General features: G+C 42.7%; 1 protein-coding gene and 1 long non-coding RNA gene across 12 annotated transcripts; one reads left to right on the top strand and one right to left on the bottom strand.

Annotated features, from left to right (window-relative positions):
* Window positions 1–6,024: 6,024 nt before the first annotated feature.
* Window positions 6,025–11,860, top strand: LOC109741178 (uncharacterized). Of its 8 annotated transcripts, XR_005756675.3 has the most exons (10): window positions 6,025–6,442; window positions 8,300–8,476; window positions 8,564–8,602; window positions 8,721–8,889; window positions 8,977–9,015; window positions 9,404–9,470; window positions 9,839–10,329; window positions 10,923–11,086; window positions 11,164–11,355; window positions 11,505–11,860. It is a non-coding gene; the product is annotated as an uncharacterized lncRNA (long non-coding RNA). The 8 variants fall into 8 exon arrangements; XR_005756671.3 differs by having other exon boundaries at window positions 8,564–8,889; XR_006663838.2 differs by having other exon boundaries at window positions 6,026–6,442; window positions 8,564–8,889; window positions 9,839–10,181.
* Window positions 11,861–13,602: 1,742 nt separating this feature from the next.
* Window positions 13,603–16,259, bottom strand: LOC109741177 (uncharacterized). 4 transcript variants are annotated; one of them, XR_012184453.1, is made up of 5 exons: window positions 15,588–16,259; window positions 15,343–15,492; window positions 15,062–15,154; window positions 14,890–14,958; window positions 13,603–14,089 (listed from the first exon to the last, which is right to left on the bottom strand). XR_012184453.1 is itself a non-coding variant. In XM_045228597.2 (5 exons), exons 1-4 carry the CDS (start codon window positions 15,750–15,752, stop codon window positions 14,912–14,914), a joined length of 393 nt encoding a protein of 130 aa, XP_045084532.1. In that variant the 5' UTR covers window positions 15,753–16,034; the 3' UTR covers window positions 13,816–14,089; window positions 14,890–14,911. The 4 variants fall into 4 exon arrangements, 2 of the variants coding, with proteins under 2 accessions (XP_045084532.1, XP_045084531.1); XM_045228597.2 differs by having other exon boundaries at window positions 13,816–14,089; window positions 15,343–15,430; window positions 15,588–16,034; XR_012184452.1 differs by lacking the exon at window positions 13,603–14,089 and having other exon boundaries at window positions 14,691–14,958.
* Window positions 16,260–16,474: the final 215 nt, after the last annotated feature.

Raw genomic sequence — 16,474 nt, forward strand, 5'->3', positions numbered from 1 at the left:
AAAAATATCCCTCCATGCGAAAATACTTGTCATCAAAATGGATAAAAAGAGATGTATCTAGAACTAAAATACATCTAGATACATCCCTTTTTATTCATTTTGATGAAAAGTATTTCCAGATGGATGGAGTACAAATTTGTGATTTTTTAACACATGATACGATTCATCCTCCCAGATCATGAATTTGTTTTTTTTTGTACAGGTCGCATTTCAACGTATTTCATCCTTAAATTTTACACACATACGCCTCACATCATTGTTTACTTGTACGAAAAAGTTTAGAACTGGAATTTTTGAATTTTGTTTTTTTAAAGGCCTCCATGGAGGCCGAGAGCCAAAACGCCATTCTCTATACATTATAGCATAAGAACTGAGGTATTTGGACGGTCTGTCGGGGCTACCAAATATCTTGGCTAGACTAGAACAAATCTCGTTTTGCATATTCTAGATGTCTGTCTTTTCAACCTTTTTAGTTTGCATGTTTTATATGAATATATGATAGTACTCCCCGCAAAGAAAAAGAATAAATGATGGTACTATATTTACATCATATTTGTATATATATTTCACTTTTTCAGAACGTGTCTATGATAGATATGGATATTAGTGACCATCAAAAAGAACCTACCAACAAGAGTCCGAAGGTGATGTTGTTGGAAGAGATCAAAAACTCAGCAAGTTCTATACAACCTACCAACAAGAGTTCGAACTGACCGAAGAATCTCAGGAAAATAAACAGAAAATTGAAGAGCCAAAAATTATAAAACTTAAGTCTAAGGCAGCACAGAAGGGTTCTTCTTTGATCAAGCCGTCGATGCTGAATGGTGCTTTTTCGATGAAACCCTGGTTGCCGCGCGGAGCTTGAAAACTTAGTCACACCGTGTGTCTTTCTTTTATAAACTATGTGTCAAAGACCAATAAGTGAGAGCTGATGGCAATGTACAAACGGTGGATCTGAAGCTCGCAGTTTCATGGGGTTGGTCCCCTACCAATGCGTCACATCATGCTCTGTTGTTTACATTTTTCATCATGTTCTCTCCAAATAAAATTTCGACAAATGAAAAATCTGATCAAAGTCTACAATGCGTTGGCTAGAAAATAAGACCATGTTCATAGATTTCCAATTAACTTTGGCATTGTTCTGTTGTTGAAATGTACTCCATAAAAAGCACTCATATAAGATGTCCACTGTCAAGTAATCTGTTGTAACACCTACGATGCGGCTATATCTCCCACGTGTCGAGGCATGACTTAGAGGCATAACCGCATTGTAGGTTTTGTCGCAAGAAGGGTCATCTTCACACAATCCCATGTATTGAATAAGAATGGGATAAAGAGAGTTGGCTTACAATCGCCACTTCACACAATACTTAAATTAAACATACATCATTCAGAGTACACATAGGCCGACTATGATCAAAGTCAAAAGAAAAGAAGATAACCCCAAATGCTAGATCCCCGATCGTCCCAACTGGGCTCCACTACTGATCGTCAGGAAACGAAACATAGTAACAACCACGTTCCTCGTCGAACTCCCACTTGAGCTCGGTTGCGTCACCTGCACTGGTATCATCGACACCTGCAACTGTTGGAAGTAACTGGTGAGTCACGAGGACTCAACAATCTCACACCCGCGAGATCAAGACTATTTAAGCTTATAGGTAGGAAAGGGTAGTGAGGTGGAGCTGCAGCAAGCACTAGCATATATGGTGGCTAACATACGCAAATAAGAGCGAGAAGAGAAGCAACGCAACGGTCGTGAAGCTAGAAGTGATCAAGAAGTGATCCTGAAACTACTTACGCACAACCATAACACAAGAACCGTGTTCACTTTCCGGACTCCGCCGAAAAGAGACCATCACGGCTACACACGCGGTTGATGTATTTTAATTAAGTCGAGTGTCAAGTTCTCTACAACCGGACATTAACAAATTCTCATCTGCCACATAACCGCGGGCACGGCTTTTGAAAGATAATACCCTGCAGGGGTGTCCCAACTTAGCCCATTATAAGCTCTCACGGTCAACGAAGGATATTCCTTCTCCCGGGAAGACCCGATCAGTCTCGGAATCCCGGTTTACAAGACATTTTGACAATGGTAAAACAAGACCAGCAAGACCACCCGAATGTGCCGAAAAATCCCGATAGGAGCTGCACATATCTCGTTCTCAGGGCACACCGGATGAGCAGTCCGTACAACTAAAACCAGGCCTCAAGTTTCCCCGAGGTGGCGCTGCAAAGGGCTCTAGTTTGGACCAACACTCGGAGGAGCACTGGCCCGGGGGGTTAAAATAAAGATGACCCTTGAGTCTGCAGAACCCAAGGGAAAAAGGCTTAGGTGGCAAATGTTAAAACCAAGGTTGGGCCTTGCTGGAGGACTTTTATTCAAAGCGAACTGTCAAGGGGGTCCCATAAATCACCCAACCGCGTAAGGAACGCAAAATCAAGGAACATAACACCGGTATGACGGAAACTAGGGCGGCAAGAGTGGAACAAAACACCAGGCATAAGGCCGAGCCTTCCACCCTTTACCAAGTATATAGATGCATTAATTAAAATAAGATATATTGTGATATCCCAACAAAGTTCATGATATCCATGTTCCAATATGGAACAAACTTCATCTTCACCTGCAACTAGCAACGCTATAAGAGGGGCTGAGCAAAAGCGGTAACATAGCCAAACAACGGTTTGCTAGGAAGGGTGAAAAGGTTAGAGGCTGACATGGCAATTTGGGAGGCTTGATAAACAAGTGGTAGGTAGCGCAAGCATAGCGATAGAACGAACAACCAGCAAAGCAAAGATAGAAGTGATATCGAGGATAATGGTGATCTTGCCTGAACTCCTGCTAGGAAGAAGAACGAGTCCATGAAGAAGACAAGCGGACGTAGTCGAACGAATCCTCACACTCCGAAACGAAACCGAAGCTAACGAGACAAGCAAACCGGAAAGAAGCAAGCAACATGGTAAACAACCATCACATACACATGGCATGATGCACAAACAAGTATGATGCATGTCCGATTTAATGAGGCATGGCAAAATGCAACAAACAATACAACAAATTAAGTGGAGCTCAATATGCAACGAGTTGCATATTGACGAAACACCACATCAATTATTTAGTTCGCTCTCGTTTATGTACCCAACAAAGTTAAATGTTGTTAAACATGGCAAGAGGGTGAAGCATAAATAAACTAACTATTTAGGCAAGTTTAAATGAGGCCGGAACAACAAACAACAATTCCGGAAAATCCTCATGTGCATATTTTAGATTTGGTACTGTTCTGCCCTAAACACAATTTTAATGTTGTTAACCATCAAAATAAAGTGCACCATGTTAAACTAGGAATTTTTCCACCCCATTTACATATAAAGTTTATTAAATTTGGAGCTACGGTTAATTAGTTATGAAATAAATCATTTTAGCGTGGCATGTGAGCAAATTTAATCAAACAGCAATTTAAACATTTAAAACATGGATGAAAGTGGCATATTATGAAACTAGATGAAATTCTAAGCACTTTTCATATATAAATCATTTTAATCCGATGCACCATTTGTGAGTTATTAAATGCATGATCTAGAGGGACTTTTTTGTAAAACAGCAGTCTCTGGATAATTAGGAAAATCGTCCAGAACTGGGGAAAACGTGTCGGGCCGGATCTGTTCTCACCACGGGCCTTGCCCAGCACTGTGGAGAGGTAGCAGGAGGGGCTCGCTGGGCTGGCGCGGTTGGCTCGGGATGGATCCCGAGGGAACCAGAGGCTGGCGGCGGGGAGGAGGATCCCTAGAAATTAGGGATTTGTCTGATGATTGCACTGCTATTTATAGTAGGTGGGTGTGGGTAGGGTTATCTCGTCCCTTCATTTGTAATCGGACAGACCAAAATAAATAGGTTAGGAAGTCCAATAAATAAAACGAAGATATTTTAGGGATACTTGGAGATGATCCGGACCCAACGGTGACAACTGTCTGGGTTGAGTTCGGGGAAGTTTCGGACACGCACGCAAAAGGGGGGCTAAGGCGGTCACAGACAAGAGGGAAGCAAAAACCCGATGGGACTCGGAACGGTCAACGAAAGAAAGGGGGAAGCGTGGCAACTACGAGCGGATGCAAGTTTTGAAAACATGACGGCAACGGAGTGCCGATGCAATGCGAATGATGCGATAATGAATGCAACAAACAAACGAAACACATGGAAGCCGTCTGGAGCGTCGGTCTCAGGGCGTTACATCTGTTCACATCATATTTCGTATTCCCGTGGCAACGCACGGGCATTCAACTAGTCATCATAAGTAGCAACTTTGTTCTCATCATAATCGATTGAAACCTCTTTCAAGATAGTGGAATCATTACTAAACTAGTTGACCCGTTGCGCCAAATGGCGCAGAGACCTGCTAAAACCATGTTGTCGATGAAAATGGTTTTATTTTTCAAGGGCATATTTGATATTGGTAGTAGAAAGCCCATGTGTGAATCCATGTTATATTGAAAATATGTTTATCACACTACGAAATCCTAGTTTGAAAGAAAAACATTTGTATAACATGTACAAACCAGCTAAGGAAGCATTGTTTTAGTTGAAAATATGGTTATTACCATGAGAAATCCAAGTTTGAAAAAAATACATATTTGTATAAGATGTGTAGACCGGTTAAGGATGTATTTTTTTAGCAGTGTTTGAACCAAACTTTTATTTTCCATGTGCATGAAAAGAAAAACCTCTTTGTGTTGTGCATACAGAGGCATAGGTATTTGAAAGGCCCATTGCTACCTAGCCCAGCCAACGAACAATGGTGTGTGTGAGCTGTTGCGCCAAATGGCGCAGAGGCCCACTGAATCCATGTACACATTGAAAAAAACATCAATGGTTTAGTTGGTTTTGTCATGTGCAAACACATGTGGCAACAAATTGATCCCCCTTTAGTATAAAAATGGTGGCTTGTTGTCTATAATGAGATATAGATACACATTTTAATTTGGTAGTACAGATTCCCATTGCAGCCAAATTGAAAGTACACACATAAAACATGGCAGGCCAGGCTGAGAGTAACCATACTATACTATATATCATCAATCCAAGTTCTTGTGTGGTTGATTAATTGTCCTAGTCCTGCTCGCATAAGACTCTCCAAACTCCTTCTCATGTAGGAGAGACAAAAGGTGCTCAAGGAAAAAAGACCATAGAACATAAGACCGTAAGAGCCGACAAGAGATATAGGTAATCCTAAGCGGGATAGTAATAGGACAGCCACTGGTATAATTCTGTATAAAGATGGAAATCAAAATTGAAATACTCTTTCATTGCTTTTGACCCTGAACCATCTCAATATTTATGGAAAGAGATGGTGCTAAAGATGCAAATACAGCAACATGTAAAGCTATTTGTTGTTTTAAAGGAAAACCAAACTGGCAGCGCCACCAACAGACTATAAGAAAGTGAAAGGTACATTCTTTATCAGTTGGCGCCTTCAAACCCTGCTGTTTCTGCTCGCAGACGCCCTACCCTTCTTGGCCTCCTGCGGTTCTACCCCGGCCCGACCCGGCCGCCGTCATGGACCCTAAGCGACAGGAGGTGGTCGGTCGTGATGACGACGAAGGTGGGATGGAGGTGTTGGCTGGGTTGACGAACGAGAGATAAGGGAATGGTGTGGCGGCTCTGTCACCAAGGATGGAGGGCGGAGGAAGGGGAGCAACGGGTGTGGATCGGGGATTCAGGGGGTAGGGTTTGTGGGGCGCCGCATAGGACGCCATGACGGGAAGCGGCATGGTAGCCCCCGCGCACGATGCATCAATCTCTACTCCTAATGTCTCAGTTGGTAGTCCGCGTTCCGGGTTTTATTTTCGTCCCACCTATCACGGTTTATTTTCGTCCTCCCTCCCACCTCCCACGTAGTTCCCTCCACGCCAAAAAAATCGAACCAACCAATGTTACGAGGGAGCGATGTCTCCAGGTACTCCCCTCCACGCCAAAAAAACGGACGAAAATAAACCAACGAAAGAAAACCAGCGAAAAAAAACCCGTCTTGGACTGGCAACGTGCGAACGAGCGAGCGACGGGCGAAGCCTCCAGGTGCCCTCGAGCGACACCACACCAGATCCCCTCGCCGTTGCCCTCGCCCTCGCAGCCGCCGCCGATCCCCTCCCCCATCTTTCTCCCTCAAACGCTAACCCGTCTCCGCACCGCGACCGCCACCGCCCGTCGTGGCTGCCCCCGCCACCTCCCGCCGCGGCCGCCGCCCCAGCTCTAGCCGTGGCCATCACGCCCAGATCCAGCCGCGGCCGCCGCCCCCACGTCCCACCGCGGCCGCTGCCCTGCGCGCCAACGACCCCTTCCCCCGCCGCCGCGCCACAGGTCCACTTCGCCATGAGCTCCAGCGCCGACCATCCCGCCGCTGCTCGTGATCCCCTCTTCCCTCAGCTCCACTTCACCGGAACCGTAAGTCCATATGAGTATGCGTAGCAGGTTCATCAGATCCTCCTGACATGTTCTTCCTTCTCCAAAAATATTTTCTTTTATGTTTAATTCTTCGTCATATGATCATTTCCTATTACCCCGGTGCCTTTCGCTTGAATTCTTGCTGATGTTGGCTGTAGCTTCAAACGGCTTCGCCTGCGTGCCTACGTAAATTTGTACTGAGCGATGCCATTTTGAAAGAAAAAAAACTGAATAAACTACAACCCATCAGATGAGAAAAGGCTGATTCTGCCAATTCAAGTTGGATGTCTGGCTAGGTGTCTTGTGCAGACTTGACATAGGCTATGTTGGACACTAGCAAGTGTTCCCAATCACATCTTAAAGAAATTCAAGTTCGATGCAGGAAATGTTTGCTCTTTCAAAATCAATGTATTTGTGAGTACCAAGCTGAATAAGGTTTATTATGCATGCTGAATAAGGTACTGAAATGATCTGAATTTCAAACTTTGTTTTCTTTGCTTGCTTGGTAGTACAGTCTGCAGTACATAACACATCTCATTTCTTCTGTTATAGTTACATTTTTCAGAAGCTTGAGGTTCTAAGGGCTGCTTTATAAAAGCTTTGTACCAAATTTACTGAATTAGAAATAACAGTTGATAGAGCTGGTATGTTAATCTCATAGCCCTGGCGTTGAACATTTTCTGCTTTTGTCCTGTATATGCACACTTACCTTCCTGCAACTGTATGTACATCCTCTGTAAGGAAATATAGGAGCGTTTAGAATACTAAAGTAGTGATCTAAATGCTCTTATATTTCTTTACAGAGGGATTATTAACTAGCCAATTGCTTTCATTTAATTATCATTATTCTGGAACATGTTGCTCACTTGATATTAAACATTTTAATTAGAATAAGCTATCCAAGGAGGTTTTATTAGGAAAATTTAGTTTATGTGACTTTTTTTTATTTGAACAAGCATACGCATCTCCATTTTTCATTTTTAGTTTTTTATTTGTATAGTTGGAACATTAGTTTGATGTGAGTTTCAGCTACCTGCTTGTTATTGAAACTGCAAGAACTCGCTAGCTTTTGTCAAAAGAAATGGAATGTGATGGAAGTAAAAGAAGATAAGGTGTTTTTGTTGATCCTTGTGTTTGATTTTAGGGTGTGTGTGTGTGCCTAATCACTGTAAATAGTAAATACTCTACAGTTATGACAGCGAAATCCTTGTGAATATGGACAGATGGAGATGTATGAACGGGCAATTTTTGCAGTTAATTATTGTCAGTTTGCGATTTCAAAATACAATGACCCAGATGTCATCAGAAGATAGCAATTGAATACCGAGACTATTCTGATGAAGTTTTTTTTAATATATTTTTATAGTGTCTTGACTTTTGTTAACTACCGCATTTTAGGCTGTATGTGTATAGGAATACATACATGGCAAGAAGGGATTATACAATACCTAGGACCTGAGCAGGAATGCTTGATGAGATGCTTTATAATATTTTAGCACTGTTTTTGGGCAGTCCTTGTGGTAGGAAAGTGATCCATTCTTCAAAAACTCATCTACTACTACTCACCTTGTATAATTTTTTATTCTGCTGCATATTTGGTTTTATCATAAAATGAATGGATTATTCTGAAATACAGTGTAACGCCCCCCCATCAAAGATTATTATTTGAGCATTTATTTATTATTATTCTTTTGCCTCTTGCTATTGCTTGCTAAAGGCACATGCATACACGAATCTTTCCTCGTGCCATTGTTTCTTCTGCAAGCACCTAGCAGTGTAATTTCATGAATTAAGTAAGATTCTGCTATTTGGCCCAAAGAATTATCTGATGATACATTTCCCCTTTCCTTGCTATAGTTCCTTTCAGTCAGCTAAATGTCAATATGTTGGATGATGTTGTGGAGAGGGCCACCGAGAGGGGGTTTGCATTGCCAAAGTCGAAGGTGGCCATTGCCTTGACCTGCCTGGACCTCTTGACCTTTAACAACGCTCAAACAGGATACACATGTTGGAGGAGGAGACCACAAGCTAATTGTAAGCATCAACTATTTGTTAGCTATCAATCTTGTCCTTTGAGCATATATACTTTATTTCTTAAACCATTATGCATGAGCTTTTTAGGATGATTTGGATGAGTGGATCAGAGGACAACATGAGCAGGTATTTCCATTTGATCATACCCAAAATGATAATGTATACACTAACTTAAGATGATGGCTCTTCTACTCTGCTAACATAACATGCATGTGCTTGTGTGGAGTGCCTACAAAATTAATAGCTCAAGTCTCTCAACACGCGGATGGATGATGTTGTGGAGAGGGCCATCGAGAGGGGGTTTGCATTGCCAAAGTTGAAGGTGGCCATCGCCTTGACCTGCCTGGACCTCCTGACCTTTCACAACGCTCAAACAGGAAACACATGTTGGAGGAGGAGACCACAAGCTAATTGTAAGCATAAACTATTTGTTAGCTATCAATCTCGTCCTTTGAGCATATATACTTTATTTCTTAAACCATTATGCATGAGCTTTGTAGGATGATTTGGATGAGTGGATCAGAGGACGACATGAGCAGGTATTTCCATTTGATCATACCCAAAATGATAATGTATACCCTAACTTAAGATGATGGCTCTTCTACTCTGCTAACATAACATCAATGTGCTTGTGTGGAGTGCGTGCAAAATTAATATCTCAAGTCTCTCAACACGCGGATGTGGAGAGGGTTCTCCTAGCGGTCATTGCAACTGTGATATGCATTTCCTTGCTCTCGGCTCTGATCAAGTTTGTAGCGTCTGGGATGCATATGAAAATCCACACGTGCGATTTGGTTGTTATATTTTTTCCACACTGGTTTCTAGAGATGTTCAAGTTATCTCATATACTATATCGAATTATAATGGATAAGTTAGTGTACATACTGATTTGAAGATCCTTTTGCTGTCATACACATATTACTGTAGGACCATAGCGGACCATTGCAATGCGGCAAATCAAATTTCAATACTCAACACTCTTCTATGTGGATTAGTAAGTTGTTTATCTACTTTCACTTTTAAATTGTTTGTTGAAGACACTTGATTCATTTTGTGCCTGTTACTTTAATCTTGCTAAGTGCATACAGAAAAAATTCTACTTGCCCCTTGTCATGCACAAAATCGAATAAACCTTGCAAATTAGTTTACGCGAATCTGGTCCTGTAGTTAAATATTATTTGGTCTATGAAATGAGATGAAGTTTGTCCCTAGAATATATAATGGACTGAAAACAAAACCCAAGATGTGGCAATTCAAACACCCAAAAGAAATTACTTGCATACCTTGTTGAGATGATCTTTTTAAAGTTTCTGCGTTTATCTTTGGTATCGTTAGTATCTTCAGCCACAATACGACCTGCAGGAAGACCACAGGTGGAGTGTGCTTGGACGGCAGCTTGGCCGCCAGCTACACGCCCTTCTAGGCGGCCAGGCAGAGATTCTTTGCCTCGGCAACCGCCTTGGCCTAGAGCCATGCCAGGTCGTCGTCGCCGAGGATGGACGCCAGCAACAACATCGATCTCTGATACCGACGAAGTTGGTTGTGGGGCGGGACCATGGCGGGGTGGCGCGAGGCCATGGTGGGGAGAGGACATGGGCACGAGGCTGTGGAGGCTGACGGGAGAGGAGGTGGGCAGAGCAACGCCATGGTGGGGACAAGCGGCTTGTGTGATCGGCTGCTGTGTAGTGAGGGGGCTACCTGTACGGTGAGAAGCGGTACGGTGAGGTACCTGTACATATAGGAGTGGCTACCTGTACGTTGAGAGCAGTCCTAAATACGCCCAACAAGTGATCTAGACGTACCACATGGCACATGTGGCCAACTATCCATGGCACATGTGACCAACTATCCAAGTTAAGTTGATGATGAGTATTTGATGAAAGTGATCTAGACATGAGCCCGTGTACATAAGATCTAGATATATGGAAATCTCACAAATTCGGAGAAACCATCTAGCGTACTTCTCAATTTTGGTATTGGTGGTGCCATTGTTATTCGAGATTATTTTGATGTTAATTTTTTGTCTTTTGAATTTAAAATACTTGAATCATGATCTGGGTGCTTCTTCTTGATCTGGTCGGTGAGTGAGGATGTAAGAAACAGGGACATAGATGCACATTGGGGTTAGAATTTAGGGAGATAGAAACCATCTAAAGTCTCTCTGCCCTAAAATAAATCTGAACCCTTATAATGAAACTTGATGCCCGTGCAGATGAATCAGAATATTTAATTATCTTATAACTATGCATATGGTGATGGAGCAGCTATTTGGGCAGATCTCCTGCTGTTCTAGCAAAGTTTGGTTTAGTATTTTGTTTTTCTCTACGAAAGATCAAGTAATCTGATATCAAGCTCCTTCTTTTACAGTAATCGAATTTTGAGTTTGCAATGATTGTTCCTGCCTAATTGGCAATATATATTCACAACAAATTATTTTTGTTGTCAGACGAAGGGCATGACGGATGGCACCAGCGGAAAGGTGAGCGCCAGTGGAGATAAGCGAGAAAAGGAGTAGCGCGAGGCGGTAGGTAGCCTTGAAGAGGATGAGAGGGCCCGCTGCTGGGGGTGGTCCTAGGGATTTTTGAATCAACGAGAGCAGTGTCGGCCCAGGTATCTTCTTCCATCTCTGGATCCTAAACTATATATCTCTCTAATCTGCATTGACACGCAGTAGTGCCGGGTACAAGTGTGTGGCTGCTCCAGTGCTACCGCATGCCCCAGTACCGCCCAAACGTGGTTGCAGGTGGACGTGGGCACCGTGGCCGCCACCAAGGATGTAGGGGTCCCGCCACAATCGGCGAGGACGCGGTAGGCGTGTCGAAATTGTCAAAGACACAGGAGCCGTACTGCGGCCTTGGTGTTTTTCCTAATTTCTTTAGGTATGTGAGGTCGATTTAATATTCACATATATGCTGAAATTCAGACACCGAAGAACCAGCAGTGGAGTTATATGAAATTTCTTGCGAGAGCTACACCATTCTTTTTAGTACTGACTAATTCTCATGAGTACCAGTGGTGAAATTTTCAGGCCTAAATACTGGATGAGATTCTCATTGCTGGCATTCTTCATGAACCTACCAAGGAGAACATTTCAATACTAATTGCAGCACATGTTTTCTCACCACCGGCTAGCAAGAAGAGAGTATGATTTTCTAATATTTAGTGTTGTAAGCTTGATTCACGAGGAGCTTCTCAATGTTGTACATGTTGTTTGTGAGTAACAGAAATAAATCATTTCCTGGAATTATACGCTATATTTTCTATGGGAATTCGTTGACACAGTTCCTTACAACACTGAGAATCTTCGAAATGGGCAAACCGCTCTATGTAATTCTATCATCCATTCTGATTTTGAGACAAGTATATCATTTATCTTTTTCCTTCTAGCAAGGTACCATATACATGTTTTGAAATTCTCCTTTGCCTTCCAGATCAACCAAATAGGCATCTTTTTAACAAATGGAGGGAATTCATTTGTCAATATAAATAGATTTGTCACAGGGGATCTTATCTTATTTCTTCAGTATAAGCAAATGAACAGTGCGATGAAGTTAACAGCTCTCTATCCTTATTCCTCTTATTCATTGTGTATTTCCCCGTTTTATACATGTAACAATGATGAATGATGATGAACTTAGACTTGATGTAAGGAGAGTCATTCTGTTTCCTTGAACAAAACAGCCCTCTATCTTTATTTATCCTAAAAGCTTTCAGACGATACTCACACCATATGATTCGTTGAAGCATAGAAGTACTTTTTCACATCTGTTACAATCCAATATTTGTTAGTTAATCATATTCTTTATATCCGCAAGTAGTATAAAGTTGCCCCAAAATTGGTAATATGATTTTGGATTATACATTATATGCCGACAAGGAGATTAATGCTGCCCAATAAACTAGCAGTATGAAATAACCCTGCATATATTTATTGATTTTTAATTTGAGCCTTTCAATTCAACTAAAAAATTTATTCGTACAATATTTACTGACTTTTACCTCTTGTTTTGCAGGCTATCTGGAATGATTGCATGTATTAATGAAGTAGTCCACCTTAGGTGGATTGGCTCAAAATGGAGAAGCATGATTGTATTAAGCATTTAAGCTCTAAGCAATTTAGAATGTCAATGTCTTGGGGCTCCCTTGCAATATTTTGGGGCTCCCTTGCAATATTTCAGAGAACTATATTTTTTCAGACATTTTATATTGCCTCACGATGTTTGGGGATCTGATTATGTATTGTTTCTCTATATATCTATCCATCTCTCTATTTTAGTTGCTAATAGAATAATGAACAATTGATAGAACTAATCTTATAGACTTGTTTTCTCCTCAATCCGACTGTATTTTCCAAGTTTTGTGCTAAAACGGGAAAAAACATATGTTTTAAACTTGCGACAACATATTCTCTGTGCAAATTTTAGCCTTGTTGTTCACAATTAATGCTGCCTGTGATTCACACTTATATTTGAACTTAAAGTCTGAGTGTATACCGAATTAGGCTTTCCCTTCGATCGGTTTATGTCAGAGTTCACACTACAACACACATTTCCTTTTGACTCTTCTGTGAGTTACTATTGAACCGATACACCAAATCAGGCGTTACACCGCTCAAACAAACTAGAAAAGAATCGTCAATGGATTTATCACAATATTATAAAAATACAAATAAATGTATACATAATTTTTTAACAATAAATGTTATCAAAGATTGATGTATTTACCTCTCCCAAGATAGTAACATGTTCTAGAAGATGTGTTTTGTTGCAGTAGTACCTAAATGGTGAATTGCATGTTCTAGAATATAGGCTTTTGCATATTGCAATCAAGTTCTTTTTTTATGGAATTGAGTTTCTGGTTGTAACTTGTTAAAACATTTGTTTAAAGGGAACAAAATACTCCATGTGTTTGTCTTCAATTAATGGATAATAATAATACACTTGCTTTTGTGAGATGGTATCTTAAGCATAAATAATAAAGGCATTCAAGTGTTATTATCATTTGTAATGCAGAGCACAATAAAGAGTTCAATGTTTTTGTAGCCCCTTCTTTATTTTGTGAATCAGATATGATAGGTCTTTCTATTATACGGTCAATTTTTTATCGAAATACATTGCAAGTGAAGGGGATTTTAGATCATTTTTGTGTGTTATTGGCTATCTTTTCTGTCCATGTTAAATTCGACATGCAACCAGTACAAATTTTACAAAGCCCGTGGCAGCGCACGGGCTGTCAACTAGTCAGGTCAGAGCGACGGAGTCAGCCAGGGACCCCATGCGCACGATGCATCGGTCAGCCCAACATCTCTCTCCAAACGGGACGAGACCAACAACACACACATGAAAACAAGCCGGTGACAGACGAGCCGAACCAGCTAGAAACAGAGCCCACCTGCAGCGGCAGGGAACAAACGCACGCAGCTGAGGCACCCGTCCACAGCCTGCCGCACGCTCCTGCAGACAGCGCGATGTGCACGCGGCGCCCAGGGAGAGGGCGCACCCGCACCTAGAATCAGTTGACTCAGCCAACATTCACGCTGCAAGAGCGCACTCAGCCAACATCCCCCTCACCAAGTCTGCTAAAAATCGATCAGGTAGAACATAACACCAGCTCCTGATATGTCAAGAAGTACCGATAAAGCCATAATAGTTGAAGATTAAATAAGCTCCACATACTACTCATGTAAACCAGAATGGAAACCACCATATACATCTTATATGCATCAATATATACTCGTTAAAAAAATAGAGAACACTTTATGCACATCCACATATACTTACAGAAAATAGAGGATGTTTAATTGCTCATCTACTATCTGTATGCATCCACACACTCACTCAAAATTTCATTTTTCGAATTTGCTAGCCTGCTAATTGCATTGGGACAAATTTGTAGAAGAAGCTAATCACAATTAATTTAACCTCACCATCCAAAGAACCAATCTGGGAGATAAACCAATGACTGAGGAGGTAGCAATTGGGATGGGTGATAATAATCTTGGGAAGGGAAAAATTAAAAACAAGGAAAAGGAACAGATCACCAGAAGCCACCGCCTGATGAGAGAAGGCGGATATACATCTCACCAGAATGTAGGCCTACACTACAGAGTGGCTAGCATGGACTGCAACTAAACTGATGAATCGAGTTACAAAGGTCCAGCATCTCCTGATACCCTATGAACATCAGATTATTATGTTCTAATAAAGCAAACATGGGAACACAGTCAATTTGTTAGGTATCACACATATACAATGTCAACCAGCACTGGACAACCTTATAATCAGAGAACAAGGCCTGTCTCTACATTTTAACAGGAATATCGTGTGTTCATTTACATCACAACAATTTGGGGGCCTGAAATATCACAACAAACAAATATCAAACACATAGGTGGCAGTGCCATCTACTCATACCTGATGTTCTTTAGCTATACTATCATAAGGCACCTCTATCCAGTTCAGTAATCGTTGTAGGCGCTCTACCTACAATAGAAAATGCCCCCAAAACTTAGCGGTATAACAACAAACAACTTTATATAACAACCTAGCTGTATACCAACGAACAAGAGAGGAAGTGGAGGCAAACCTGAACCATCTCGAGCTCCTTGCTCCTGCTGCTCTGTCGACCGCAGCAGCCGCTCCGCTGACCCCTGCTGCTTGCGGCCTCTCCATATACACTCTGAAAATAAATCATCTCAGATAGGTAACGGTGTCATTTCAAATTCTGAAACTAATATCATAGCTTTGTAAACGGTTCATCTCAATAAGCAAGTAGGACTCAACTAAGTACATAATTTAAGCCAATACAACATATCAAAGCATCAAAGCATAAGTATAAGAAATAAAAGGAGAGAGGAGGGAAGATACCACCACAGGAACCAAATCGAAGCACCATACTCCCAAGAACCGCCTGGCTGCAGCAAGGCCATATTGTCATGGCGCAGATCAGATATTCCTGGTCACACCACACCACGTGCACTACTAGATCAATCTTGAGTCCGAAACGCCCTCTAAAAACTATAAGAAAAAATTACAGGTTACCATGGAAGTTGAGCAAAGGACGAAGACAAATAGCAAGTGTGTAAGAAAATCTTGAATCTGTAAATTCATGCCTGAGAGAATGTATTGAACATTAGCTCTGTACATTCACCAAGATACATGCCGCAGGCGCCCGAATCGTTGACGTACGCCGACGCTTGGCTTCCTTTCATTGCGCTCACCAGCGCTCGCTTTTGCCCAGTTGGCGAGCCTGCCCCAACCGCCGACCCTGCCCACATCTGCCGCTCCTTCAAACCCTGCTGCTTCCGCCAGCAGCCGCCGTGCCCTTCATGGCCTCCTGCGGTTCTGTCCCGGTCCGACCCGACCGCCGTCGTGCACCGACGGGAGGTGGTCGACCGTGGTGACGACCAACCCCAGCTCGCCCCCGGCGTCGTAGAGGGAGAAGGTGCCAGCGCCCTGGAACTGAACCCTCAGATCGGGGCCCGGAGTAGCCCCTCCCGCTTCGGTCGTCTCGCACCCGAGCGCCGCCACCTGAGCGTCTCCGCCACCGCTGCTCCTCTCGCGCGACGGCCGACGCAGAGATCGGGAAGGGGGAGGAAGCTAGAAGAGAGAGGAGGAGACGAGTGGGTGTGGCGGTGGCAGGGATCTGGGAAGGAGGAGGGAGGCGGAAGAGAGGAATGGGCGCGACGGTTGTAGAGGGAGGAGGGAGGAGTGCGTGGATGTGGGTCGGGGGCTAGGGTTGGATGGGCTCTTCCCTCCAGACGCAGGCAAACCAGGCAATGCGCGACGTGCGAGGAAAGGTTCACCGGACCGAAAATGACCCAGCCAATGCAAGCGTGAGACGAGCCCACTTGTCATTGGGCAGTAAAATGACTGCGAGGTGAAAATTGATTTAACTGCAAGTGAAAATCCAACGGTTCAACTGAGTTGGAGGGACAGATCGGACGGCCAGCGAGGACCCAATCGGGGAAGCTCCGTGGAGGCAAGTTGGCTAGCATCT

The sequence above is a fragment of the Aegilops tauschii genome, chromosome 5 (assembly GCF_002575655.3).
Source record: "Aegilops tauschii subsp. strangulata cultivar AL8/78 chromosome 5, Aet v6.0, whole genome shotgun sequence".
NCBI classification, from domain to species: Eukaryota; Viridiplantae; Streptophyta; class Magnoliopsida; order Poales; family Poaceae; genus Aegilops; species Aegilops tauschii.

Coding starts and splice junctions, on each gene's coding strand:
- LOC109741177 (XM_045228597.2), bottom strand. CDS start 15,752: ATGTGGGCAGGGTCGGCGGTTGGGGCAGGCTCGCCAACTGGGCAAAAG. Junction 15,431..15,587: donor TGTTCAATACATTCTCTCAG/GCATGAATTTAC, acceptor TGGTGTGACCAG/GAATATCTGATCTGCGCCAT. Junction 15,155..15,342: donor TCGATTTGGTTCCTGTGGTG/GTATCTTCCCTC, acceptor ATTTATTTTCAG/AGTGTATATGGAGAGGCCGC.